At 39.5% G+C, this 13,451-nt stretch overlaps 1 protein-coding gene across 1 annotated transcript; it reads right to left on the reverse strand.

Moving 5' to 3' along the window:
- Positions 1-5,054: 5,054 nt before the first annotated feature.
- dlk1 (delta like non-canonical Notch ligand 1) lies at positions 5,055-11,666 on the reverse strand. The gene is made up of 6 exons (XM_077732027.1): positions 11,462-11,666; positions 11,130-11,207; positions 10,963-11,020; positions 10,620-10,750; positions 10,170-10,311; positions 5,055-7,660 (listed from the first exon to the last, which is right to left on the reverse strand). Exons 1-6 carry the CDS (start codon positions 11,649-11,651, stop codon positions 6,889-6,891), a joined length of 1,371 nt encoding a protein of 456 aa, XP_077588153.1. The 5' UTR covers positions 11,652-11,666; the 3' UTR covers positions 5,055-6,888.
- Positions 11,667-13,451: the final 1,785 nt, after the last annotated feature.

The following is a 13,451-nucleotide window of genomic DNA, read 5'->3' on the forward strand; positions in this document are numbered from 1 at the left end:
AAAAACAAACCCTACACAAGGACAAATCCTCAACAGGCCTTGGCATTCCCTCACAAAGGAAATTTATGCCACATTTATGCACCTTTTGGGGGCACAGACAATGTAGGTTTTCCCTGCCATGTGGTATACCATGCATGTCACTTTTGTGGGTGTTCCTGAACTATATACTGCACAGTATATCTGCTATGTTCAAATACCTTTATAAAAACAGGATCTCAACCAGTGTTTTAGAATGTTAAGGATACATACTTAGCTACCTTTTATAAGTTACAATACATAGTTTCTCAAACAACAAAATATTCAAAAGAATGTGCACTTTTATGATAAAGATTGGAGGTGTTTCATGTTTATGGTTCACGGTTTAAGTAGTATATATTTGCAATGTGTAGATAAATGCGCTATATATGTGTATATTGTATGTATATAAATCTATATTTATAATCTACCATATTTTGACCAATATTCTCAAATGGCTTTGCCTAATTCATTCAAAAGAAATAATATTAAGTAAATAATATACATGAAACAGTCTCAAGAATCATTTTACATGTATTTTCAATAAATACATCAGATCAATATTATAAACAATCACTCTCAATAATATTGATTTAAAAATAACACTGATAGCTTTTGATTAACAGCGGCACACAAGACTACTGTTATCATATCTTGACCCTCTGTAAATAACCCTTTCACAACAGAGAAGAAGTAACGTTCTTCACTAATGTAAACCATAATAAAAACAACACATGTATGAATCCCTCAGAACTAAGCATTTTTGGTTTGCTCTTCATTGTGTAGGTGAACTTCATGAAGATTCTGGCGAGAGTATATCTGGAGTTAAAAAGCCCCGCTCACCACCGCCACCACCACCTAAGCTTTTCTAACTCGTACAACTCGGTGAGGATGATCACACATGATCCTATTATTGTGAGTAATATATCGACACAAATGTTTTCGGAGCTTAGTGCAACAAATCCTTTCCTTGCATTAACTGTACCAAACGTTAAACACCCTGCTGTTTATATGTGTCTATAGTATCATACGCAGTCCCAAGTTGGTTTAGGTTTGACACATGTAAGCCCCCTGAGGTCTGTTAACATCCGCTCGAGCAGAGTAAACTTTTTACATCGCAGCATATTTGGGAGAAAAGCCTTCATGTAGGCTAACTCATAAAAATCCAAAGTGTTTTGGCAGTGAATTCAACCATTCATCTTAATATAATCCCATTTTGACTCATTAAAACCATAACAAGGACCTCAACTGGTAAATGAACACAAACATAAAACAGTTATAAAATAGTCGTCTTCTTTTACAGGCTTACATAGGCTTGTAAAATGAAGGACCAAGTAATGTCATATTTTACCAGGGAAGTAAGTGATCGTAATTCAGTACAGTTCAGAGTGATTCACATCCAACGTATTTGAGCTTTCATGGTCTGTAGGTAATGATTGTTGGCAGCCCCCCAACCCCCACCAGTAAAGATGAATTGCACATCTATTGTCATCAATAAAATAGGGAAGGTAGAGATTTAAAAAACAACAACTACAAAGTATTTGGAATGTGTGACTTCCCACCATTCTTTTGAAACTACATGCATTAAAGGTTATTTACATCTTCAAATCTTGACCAAACTACTATAACTCACCTGGTTCTCTAAGACTGTCAGTGTGCGTTTATTTGGAGACTCACAACACATGGTCGCCATATTTAGTTGAAGGGTGGACCACAAACAAATTTAGTTTTTGGTGATTGGTCAATGAATTATGATGATAAAATGTTATTTTGTCGTTAAAATCTTTTATATTTTTTAGAAAAGTTAAGGACTAATGAGATTTATGTGTTGTCACTAAACCAAAAAGTGTCCGTCGCATACAATAATCTGCTTTTGATGAAACATCAGGATGCAATCTTTGCATCGTTTCCCTGAATGTTTACTGTCAGGTAATGTCTAATGACGAACCTGACATTTTCATAGTAGCACACAATCTTCTGGCGGTTTTAAAAATGAATCAATCTTGGGGTTTTGTGTTCCAAAACGCCTGGAAATGAACGAGATAAAAGATTATTCAGATCTATCTGATGTTGTTTTGAGCATGGGTGAACATTTTGTAGCAAACAGAATGAAATAGTTGCTTTTTATGACTGTTTTCCCTCATGTGACAGTGTCACAAAAAGTCATTGTGTGGGTGATCTACTACGGCTTTTATATGATGGTTTGTTTAATGATTAAAGATTAGTGGCAATAAAGAGCGAGTAATGCAGCAAATCAAAATGCCACATGTGGTACGCAAAAGACGACAGGATTTGGGATTGCTTCCATCTTGAACCATGTAGTGAAGAGAAACTTATCATTGCCAGTCTTCCCAGTTAAAATTTATTGGTCGCAATGGTTTAGCAAAGAGGTTTGATTTTAAGGATAGACGAAAAACTTTATGGCATGTGTTTCGGCCCTTTGTTCTTGGTACTGAAGTCAATGTTTCAGTTTGGTGGTTATGCTATTTGTGTGTTTGGAGTACCGTGCCCTGACTTCACTGCTCATCTGGAAGTCATTTGAGGTGCTGTGAGCAGACAGCTGAGTGTGGGGTGCCAACCTAAGATGAGGAATACAGTAACCGGATCTAATGTGTGCGCCCCTCAAAGGAAAGCACTCTGGATTCTTTCCATGTGCACGCTGGGCCCACGCATGTTACGCCTCATCCGTCACGCCAAAGGGTCAAGGGTTAACGTGTGCTCTCCTGTTTTTCTTTTATAGCTCGGCAAGCAGCTGAGGCTTCGGAAGGCGAGGGCCTCTTTGTAGCCTCTTGAGGTCGTATGTAGACACATGACCATGTGTGATGGGGACCCTGGGCCCCTGCGCATACAAAGCGCGCTGTGTTAACAGTTATAACACATTCCTAACTCTCCTCACTTGCAGTACCTGGAAAATGGTAGACCTCGGGAGACATGGTAATGTCACTATCAGGCATTATAGTGAGGATGAAAAGTTCACAATAGAACAAAAAAAGATTTTTAATACAGTCTCGTCCTGTCAGAACATTTGGTAGTAGATTTGTGACTTTTGGTTAGAAAAATTGACAATTTTTTGCTCCATAATGTCTTAAATTCTTAGATTATGGGATTGAGATATTTTATAATTTTTGTATTAATTTTTTGATATTTTTTTATTGAGATGTAGAGCTTGTTTGAGTCTTCCTTACTATCAGTCGTTGTTCTGGCAATGAATGGATGACATCTTGTGGTTATAGTCGAGATTTTACAATTGTAGAATGAGGGAAAGCATCCTTGAAGGTTTTTCCTCTTATTTTTTATTTATTTTAATGCTGTACCAACATAAAAAAAACCCTTCCCGTTCCTTCCACCATGTAGTATGTTAGATATGCATTCTGTTGTTGTTGCGCACTATATCAGTTATCTAAAAAAGGTCTTTTTGTGGCAGTAATTCCACCAGAGGGAGACGGAGACCCACAATTGACTATTTGGTGCTTTCTATTCATATCTGTCATGAGCAAGGGAATTACAGTACAAATATTGTTTTAGCCTTGTCTTTTTTTCCCATTTATCTTTTTTTCATAGCTAGCTTGCAGTTGTTTTGACAGTTGTGTAAATAGGTTGGCTGAACATATTTGGCAGACATTATTTTGTCGAGAAGCTCGAAAAGCTCCAATGTAAAGTGTCAAGATAAAGTATCAAGGTTATAAGTTGAGTAAAAGCCACAGAGTTCATGATGGAAATCACATCAAGCAGTATTTAAAAAGATGTAGACCCAGTAAAAATAATAGCAGACAACAATTATAAAGGCAAAAACAAAATAGAAAACAGGAACGTCATACTTAAAACAAAAACATATTAAGAACCCAACTAACTAATTTGCTGCTGTTGATAGGAATAGATTTCTGATTGATTTAAATCAAAAGGACTAATTGGGGTTATTTGTAGTCATTTGCATCAATATCAAAGTTTAAAATGACTAGATAGGGAATAAACCAGATTATTGTTTGCATGTGTTTGTAAACAGGATCATTATTTCAATCAAACTTTCTAAAATACCGTTTAGTTAATTTACATTTATAAAACTTATAAATCTACATATTTACTTAACTTACCTCTGTCCATTGTAGCCCTCTATTTAATGTTTTGTTCTAAATTTTAACGTTTTTACATGGTATTCTCATTTTGGATCCATCAATTTTCTCCTGCATATCCGATGCCAGGTCACGGGTGATGCTCCTTCATCAGGGAAGCTCAGACATCCCTCTCCCCTGCTACTTTATTCAGCTCTTCTGGGAGGATCCCAAAGCTTTCCTGGCCCAGCCAAGAGACATAACCTTCTCAGTGTGTTCTGAGTGGGCCCAGCGGCCTCCTCCCAGTAGGACGAGCCCGCAACACCTCACCACGGAGGTGTCCAGAGAGCATCCTAAACAGATGCTTCTCACCCTATCTCTAAGGGTGCTGAGGGTAGAAACATAGATCGACTGGTAAATAGAGAGCTTCACTCTTCGGCTCAGTTCCTTCTTCCCCACCATAGACCAATGCAGAATCCGATCCGTCAGTCAATCTACTCAATCGTGATCAAGACCTCGTGATACTTAACCTTCTTTACATGGGGAAGGGTCTCATTCTTGACCTGAGAGGGTATGCCACGTTTTCTCAACTGAAGACGACGGTCTCAGATTTGGAGGTGTTTATTTTCTTCATGACCAGTTTATTTTAGTCAGTTGCGAGTGAGTTGAAAATCGTGGCCTAATGAAGCCAACAGTAATACATCATCTGCGAAAAGCTGAAGCCACCAAACCAGACACCCTGAATGCCTAAGCTGCGGACATATTTTCTGTCCATAAAAGTTATGGGCTGAACTGTTGACATAGGTCAGCATTGGTGGAGTCAAACCCTTACTGGAAACGGATCCGACGTACTGGCGCCTATGTGCACTGAACTTTGACATGGGTCATCCAAGGATTGCCCATATCAGGGCTTCTGGTGCCTCTTATTTTTGCGTCTAATTGAAAATATGTCATTTGGACTTGCACACATTGATCGTTTCTGCACATTACTGCCGTTATTTCCTTTTTAATTTCCAAGAGTTCAAACAGAATAAGGGGTACACCTTCTAAAAACATATTTGCTTCTGTTTACAAGTCCAGACAAATCTACTTGTCACCAGTTAATAAATCAGGATATTTTTCATGCACTATGCTCCCCATGTGTAAGGCTATCACAAAATGACACACAGCATCAGTACATTTACAAGTCATAAATCATTTCCCCCACCTTTGCAATGAGAGAACTGTGTTGCTCCCTGGACATTTTACACTTTTGATCCAACCTTCACCTTGAAGCTCAGCAGGATTAGTACAAAGTTGTAAAGAAACTTCAAACATTGTTCTGGGGGATCAATAATAGAAGGGAACAAAGCAAGAGAATGTTAAGATACATATTTGAAAGAAAAGAAAAGTCTTAAGAGGGAAAACTGCAACCAATCTGAAGTTTGAGTTTTTACGCACTGAGTAATAAATCTATCTACAATAAAATGATAAGTAGTCTTCTATATAAGCAGTTCATTCAATTAGTTTAAATCTTTGTACATACAGCAAAGATCACCAACCACTTTGAAGCCAATTAATGTCAAGGGATGCTGGTTAAATATACACTTCTGACAACAAATTTTCTCCTAATTACAGCACATACATTAACTTTACTGTGCTAATAATTAAAGTTATTCATCTATGTGAAGACACTAATCATATTAGTTATTCCCACAATGATCAAAGTGTAAGAAAACCGATACATAATCAAGACTTGATTTCTATACAAAGAGTTTCATGTCATCATTTTCAATATAACATGGAAAAATAAAATGCAAGTGGATTTTGCGATAGATTGTACAGATTTACCAATAGTTTTGGCAATAGCATGAACATTAAACACCATAGAAAATGTACAACATTCTGTACAGTCACAAAATGTTTGCGTACTATGTATTACCACACCACACTTTGCTATTTGGTATGCTGTATTATATTACATCATTTCTCAAATTTGAATCCGACCATTTTGCTATGTGAGCTGTAACTTGAGGTTTCACAAAAGAATTCACTGACACTAATTTGTTTTGGGTCACTTAAAGACATTTATATTGTAACGTTATCTGCACGGTAATCACATTTTCATTATGATAAAAATGTGGCTACCACAATTAAATCAAAGTAATCCTTCCCATTTAAAATTTAAATGTAGTCTCTGCTTCATATATTCAATTTTCGAAAATTACTTGGCCAACCTTTATGTGACATGTGCGCGGTTAAGGCTTTATAACATTTTTCACTATCAATATTCATAGACGTCCAACCAATTCGAACTAGTTAAGCAGGCCGTGAATGAACACAATTGGATTGGACGTTTATTGCTCTCAGTGGCAACTAATAAATTAAGCTAATTGAACTAGATACCTAGGGAACTCAAAAGTATTGTCGTAAAGGAACACTAGTTGTTAGAGACCTTGAACCCTATAAGTGGTAACGTTGTCATGATTTGCCATCATCGTCAAATGAAAAGGTCATTTTTTTCTTAATGAGAAAAATAATATGCTACATTATAAAAAGCAGGGTAAAATTAGAATGAAAAGAATATAATCTTCTAGTCCGAAAAATGCGGTAATTCAGGCAAATTAGTTTTTCCTAATACGAGGACTAATGTTGATTTATAGTCGCAATCATTACATGGTAATTTTAGTGTCCTCACCTTTAAGTCGCCATGGGACTCTTAAAAGTTGAGAACATCTGCATTGTAGTGCTTACAATCTAATGGCATGTTTGTGCTCTGCTATACATTCAAATGGATATCGACAAGCCCCCCTTTGTCCCCCACCCCGCCAATACATTCTGTTCATCAGATGGAGGTATAGTGCCTCCCGAAACCGTTGAGTCTGATCTTCTCTGGCAGGATGATGTTCACCGAGTGTTCCGTCTCCTCCTGACTAGCCCCGCCCACCTCTTTCAGCAGGTGCTCACGCTGCTGCCGTACGAGCTTGCTGTACTTGGCGTTGGCCAGCCACGCCTCGCAGCGGCCGAACAGCACAATGCCCGTCGTGGCCATAATGACCAGGCAGGTTAGCAGGGCTAACATGCCGAAACATACCAGCTGACCATGGGTGGACAGCACCCCTGGGGAGTGGTGCACTGTCTCCTTGAGCGTGATCTTGAGCAGATCCCTGTCGGGAGGTTGGAGAAGCTTGTGGAAGGCATGTGCGGGTAGCGAGTAGTGCTGCGGTGTCAGTGCAAAGACTTTGTGGTCTGTTTGCTTGGCCTTTGCTTTCGGTCGGTACGAACACAGACGGCCCGAAAACCACTTGGGGCAAACGCAGCGGAAGGTTCCGTCAGGTTGGCTGACGCAGGTCGCGCCGTTGGCGCAAGGCCCGCCGGCGCATGGAGAGAGGCCAGTGTCGTTACAAGTCAAACCAGAGAAGCCTGCGGGGCAGGAGCAAGTGAAAGTTTCTCCATGGTTTGTGCAGTTGGCACCATTGAGACATGGGTTGGATTCACAGGAATCTGTGTGGATTTCACAGAAACTTCCAGAAAATCCAGAGGGGCAAAAACAGGAAGTGTGAGATTCCAAGGCGTCGACCGTTTCTGTACAAGTACCTCCATTCTGGCAAGGAGAGCTGTTGGACATAAAAAGGATAATAGTGTTCACAGGTTAATTAAGGTAGTCACTGATAGTGTACTGTAATAGTAGGCAATGGAAAACTGTTTTTTTTGCTGTAGAATTTGATGTTTAGTTCGTCAAAGATTTAAAGCTTGATAATACACCTTAATCATAGATTTCTCTCTTTTTTTGGTTTCTATGGTTTTTAATCCTTGTAACAAGGATTGCTGATTTGTGAGATTTGCCAAGGTCATAAGCACCAATTGAATTATTATGTAAACATGCAATTGGAGCATTCATAGACTGCCATGAATCGTATTCTTCTAACTAATTAGGAAACCTGTTGATTTTGAATTTGTGATATCAAATGACTGTCAACTTGCAACCCGTTTCAGATCTCAGTCATTCTGACAGTTGATCATTTACAATCTCCCATAGTGTAGTCTCCTGGGTAGCTTTTGAAAAATAACCCACAGGTTGGGAAAGCCAGACATCCTTGTCACCTCTCAGTTCTCATCCATTCATCTTTACACTTGCTCAGTGTCATGGCAATTTCATTTTGTCAAATCGCTTGATGACTTTATATGTGCCTTGACTATTAATCTATCTACAATAGTGGTCACCCAATGAAAAGCAATCCTCCCTCTACAGTTTCTTTTGTTGAAAATTTGACTGCAATACCCTCTCTCTTTTGCTCTTGTCATACTGATGGATTAACTTCCCTAAAGCCATGTCTGTTTTACTTGGGGGTTATCAAGCCTCAGCCTCTTTGGTCACAGGGCACCTTCTTAAATAGAGGCTTGATTCATGAGGTCGGGATTCTGTCCAAAGGGCTTTTTATTTTCACAAAGCAATCTGTCTCACTTAACTCATTCGTTTCCATCGACAACGATGGACACAAAATCCATTTTAACTATGCAGTGAGTGATGACAGTGGGTGAGTTCATACAATTCATATCCCTGCAAAATACCCATAGTTTGACCATAATCTCTGTACCTGGAGTCATAAACATAATATGAAAATTAAATCATGGGAAATGACATTCCCGACGGAGGAAAAATTCTAACGCGGCCACACAGTTAATGCCTGTGATGGATCAATGAGTCACTCCCCCCTGAAGCGTACGCAAGTGCACTGAGAGCATTGCTATAGGCGTGTAAATTTAAAATGTAGACTGCGTCTTCCCAACACGTCGCGATTCTATCTCCTGTATGTGTTGCGTTCATTGGTGGTGGAATGAACAGTTTTGATGACTGAAAATTTATGAATACAAAATGCCTGGCATACAAGTAAAGGTCACATCTAAATTTCAGTGTGACAAAATTCCATCTATCCAGGCTCTGTCAATTCGCTGACACAAAAAGGAAGGGTCTTGGTTGGCGGTGTGTCTCACGGGAAGGCTGCCAGACAGACGCAGCACATTAAAGAGTCTGCAGATTTGTAAGCTTTACGCGTGCCTTCACACTGTCATTCATGTATCGAGCTTTGTGGGGACCAATCTTTGTCATACGTAAACCCTTTTCTGAATATACTTTCTGCTGGCTTAATGGTTAAAATGTACTTTATGGCTGTGCTAGAAGGATTTTTATTTCAAACTCTAATATTGAATGATATGGCTGTTTTCAAGATTACAAGACTTAACAAATCAATCTTTACTAAACTTGCTGAAAGTCACAACTCTCACAATAACCTTCTTGAGTAAGTAACCTTATTCAAAGCCACTTGAAGGGCTTTTCCTCCTCCTCGAATATGAGGCTGCTCCCCCTCTATACTCTGGGATGTTGCCAACACAATTTCCTGACATGAGTAGCTCACAAAAATTAATTGCTCGCGAACGCTCACTGTGACAGTAAAGAGAACCTGCGATTTGTAAACAAGCTATTAAAAAGCCAACTACTCCTAACACACCCCTTTTCAAGTGAACAATCCTGTGATGCTTAGTTCCCTGAGGTCCCTTTAACATCAACAGACAAGCTATTTGCTATATGACAAAGCGATCTGTTGTCAAAGTCAAAGTTTGCTTTTTACACAGTACTATATTTACTTTAAATGTGCAGTCAATTATTACTTTAAAGCAATTTTATAGCGCATTTCACAGATTTTGTCTTTACATTTGTGCACGCATTAAGCGGAAATCACCCATCCAGAGGTCAGTGTCACCAAGACATAATCCTTAAATGTCTCAAAGTCTACAGTTAGTCACCGAAAATGCCCAAATATCAACAGTGTTCCAGAGGAGGTTAGCCAGAAATGACCCCAAATCAACAGGGACTCCCACAAAATGAAGTGACCTGGGACTGCCCCAAAATCAAATGGAAGTGAACCATGTTTTAGTTTACTGACCAGCAGTGCAACAGATCCCCATGCAATTTCTAAAGATATGGATTCTCATTTAAACTGCCCCCCACCCAATCTTCTCAGTTAATTGACGTTCCATGATAGTGTTTGAACTTTATAATTGGACTTGGACTAAATTGGTTAAGTTTGAAAATGATTGTTTTAAAATGTAATAAAAATCCATTACCCATCAATGAAACACACGTTCCTCCTGTGCTGACATGTTGGTCCTGTGAAACCTTGCGGACAGACGCACAAGTATCCCCCTTCTCCGGTCTCAATGCAGGTAGCATTCCCAGAACAAGGATGTGATGAGCAGAGTCGAATATCTGCAATGACACAAACCACACCAAGAGAATTCTCCTTTTAGCTGTGACGCCTTTCTTTCAGTCACTCTTATTCTCTTTTCCATATGCTCATGCCCTTTATGTCCATCCGCCACTGCAGCATTCTCTGCTATGACACCAAACTGATACACCCCAGGATGCGGAAGCATATTCTCAAGAAAAAGGTCACCTTTAACAACCTTCTTAACCTTTTCTCCTCTGCTAAAAATAAACCCCAGAATGTTCCAGACGTCTCCTATGACTGAGTGACTCACCTGATATTGAGTTTGTGACACTTATTAGGGGCTCACCTTGGTCACACAGGCTGCCTACCCAACCCTCTTGACAGACACACTGCCATGCTTTCTCACACGAGCCGTGTAGGCAGCCCGGGAATGGGATGCAGCGCTCGCAGTGGTCCCCCTGCCAGCCTGGTTTACACCTGGAAGGAAAAAAGAAAGGAACAATTCTGAACTATTAATACACCGCCCACACTGCTCTTGTCCTCATAATGTCAGTAGGCATAGATGAGGCTTTGAAAGTGGCTTGCACAAACCAAAGGGCTTATTTATCAATTGATAAAATCAACACAACAATGCTCTAGGGATGACTAAAAACACAGGATATGAGTTTTCTTATCACAAGCGTGGGTACCTGCACTTTCCAGTCTTTTCACAGAATCCATTCTCCGTGTTGCAGCTGCATCCCCAGCCTCATGAGAGCAGAAGAGACACGGATTGTTTAATTTATGCTGTTGTAAATCACATCAAGAATCAAAAGGCAGCTGGAGTTGACACGAGGCTTATATCGAATTGGATTACCTCCTACGACGCCTGTTACGATTACAAACAAGAGCGTGGTGGTGAGATGCATCGTGATCGACATTCTCAAGCAAATTCCTGTCAATGGAAAAAGGCAATATAATAACTCTTTCCAAATGCATCTCCAATTGCAAAAGTTGATAGACGGAAGCACCCTAAAAGTTTATCCAAAAGTGACGCTGCACATTTTTCATTATATCATTTCTCATCAGAGGGTCACACCTGCATGCGTCTGTATGCGCAGGCACCGTAGACAAAGGGTGAACCTTTTTCCTCACCAATTCTTCTTCTGAATAAATCATAGTAATAAGAGTAGAAACAGACGCTCTTACCTATGTAGCATCGGCGTGCAGTCTCCGAGTAATGTAACTCATATTTGAGGCATGCGTCAAGGTTGGGAGAGCCAAAATCCAAAGCGCGCAGATGGAAGTGATAACAGGGCTGCTCTAGATGGAGAAGTAGGGTGGGAGCTGGGGGCAAGGGTAGGGGGAGGACCGGGAGGTTTTGACGGGACTGCTGCATCCAACAGCATCCCAGTGCAACAAGCTCCTCCTACCTCATAAAAGAGAGGCAGCACTAGCCCCCCGCCAACCCTTTGCCACTTCTTCTTAAGGGCTGAGGGACATGTGTAATCAAGGGCCACCACTGTGATGCCTGTGAGTGTCCGGGTAATGAGACTGTGCAGTGAGGTTATTATGGAAAAAGAGAAAAAAGGAAAACTACATGACAAATGGATTTATAGCAGACTTGTTAGGTTTATTTCCTATGGATGAATAGAAAACAACAACATGGGAGCGTTTACAAAGGCATCTTCTGCAGATTCCTGATCATGACTGTTGCTAGGCAGAGTTGAGGCTTAATTATTTCTAGTGAAATTAAGTACAATTTAAAAAAGGCATAAATTAGTGAGACTAGGATTTGGTTAGAAGAGGAAGCTTATTGTGGAGAAACAAGAATTTAGACAATGTGATATTGCTCCAGAATTTTTTTACATGCAAGAAATGAAACTGACATTCTAAGATTGTCACTTCAGAAAGAACAGAGAAAATGGGGAGATAGTCAGTAGGAACTCAGACACTTTTATGGATGAGTCTTTCAACATAGTAGAGGTACAAAACATTATAAGAACTGGAGCTCATTTTGAGAAAATAGTCTAGGGACTTTTTTTTCAACAGCAAGACATGAATAGGAATTGAAACTTTGATATACTATGGCTGTTTCTCCAAAAATGACGAGGGAACCAGAAAACAAAATAAGTTGCAATAGAAACCCAGACAGTATAAGGATAGTACTACATAAAAAAAAACAATGCAGGAACAGCAATAGATATTCATATGGGACATACTAAACATAGTCACACACTAGAGTAATCAAAACCAAAAACAGCACTGAAATACAATACATAGTCAGCAGAAAACAAACCCTGACCCTAAAAGGATAATATTTCTCAATTTACAGCACCAGGGAGTCCTTTTCTTTTTACACACTGGGAATATTACATCAAACAAAAATTCACCAGCAATAGTCTTATTTCAGAACCAACACACATACAGCAAATTCACTGTAACATGAACTCAGACCCAACAAAATATTGATCTCGAATCAGAAACACAGTACAGAAAATTGCAAGTCTCCTCAAATGGAGAGTCAAACACTCCAGGTAAAAAATGTTCAAATAGAACCCAGACAGAAACAGGAAATCCGAAATTATAAGAATTCCCCAATGTATTCTGTTGCTTTAAAGTCCAAAGGATCAAATAGGCACAAGCTATCACCCTCCCCTTAACGTATGGCAGGTTGAAACAGCTCACGCACACTGCACCCATCTGCTATACATAATAATGTTGGACTCTATTTTTAGTCCACTTATTGCTACCCACAGTCTTACCCTTAGGACTGCCAAGGACAGCGGAATTTTCCTTACTCTTCAGTTAATTACGATCCCAATATCATTCAGTCACCCTTGGGTAATGAATAATTATCAACACAAGGATTAAGGCTACCCCCAATTTTGAGCTCTTTTATCCCTCATTCTTTCCTGTTGTATACATAAATAGTCTTTTCTAAATGACTTACTATCTTGCTTTAGGCTTCCACCAGGTAAGTGGGCCCGACCGTCTAGACTGATACAACACCACTAGGGACTATTATATGAATGCCTTTCTCAGCATATCAATTTTTTTTCTCCCCCACTCCCAATCAAATTGCTTCGAAAGGAAAGCTGAGAAAATCCCTTGGATCAATCTGCCTTGTCCTTTACAGAGAACACAATGGCTATTATACACGAATGCAGTACAAACAGATAACATAAGATTTGATGCA

This window comes from Stigmatopora nigra, chromosome 13, assembly GCF_051989575.1.
Source record: "Stigmatopora nigra isolate UIUO_SnigA chromosome 13, RoL_Snig_1.1, whole genome shotgun sequence".
Classification (NCBI taxonomy): Eukaryota; Metazoa; Chordata; class Actinopteri; order Syngnathiformes; family Syngnathidae; genus Stigmatopora; species Stigmatopora nigra.

What these genes read in the sequence shown, in the direction of transcription:
- dlk1 (XM_077732027.1), bottom strand. Translation starts at nt 11,651, where the DNA reads ATGCAGCAGTCCCGTCAAAACCTCCCGGTCCTCCCCCTACCCTTGCCC. An exon ending in TGCACGCCGATGCTACATAG is followed by an intron (nt 11,208 to 11,461) that starts GTAAGAGCGTCT and finishes TTCCATTGACAG; the next exon opens with GAATTTGCTTGAGAATGTCG. An exon ending in CGTAACAGGCGTCGTAGGAG is followed by an intron (nt 11,021 to 11,129) that starts GTAATCCAATTC and finishes TGCTCTCATGAG; the next exon opens with GCTGGGGATGCAGCTGCAAC.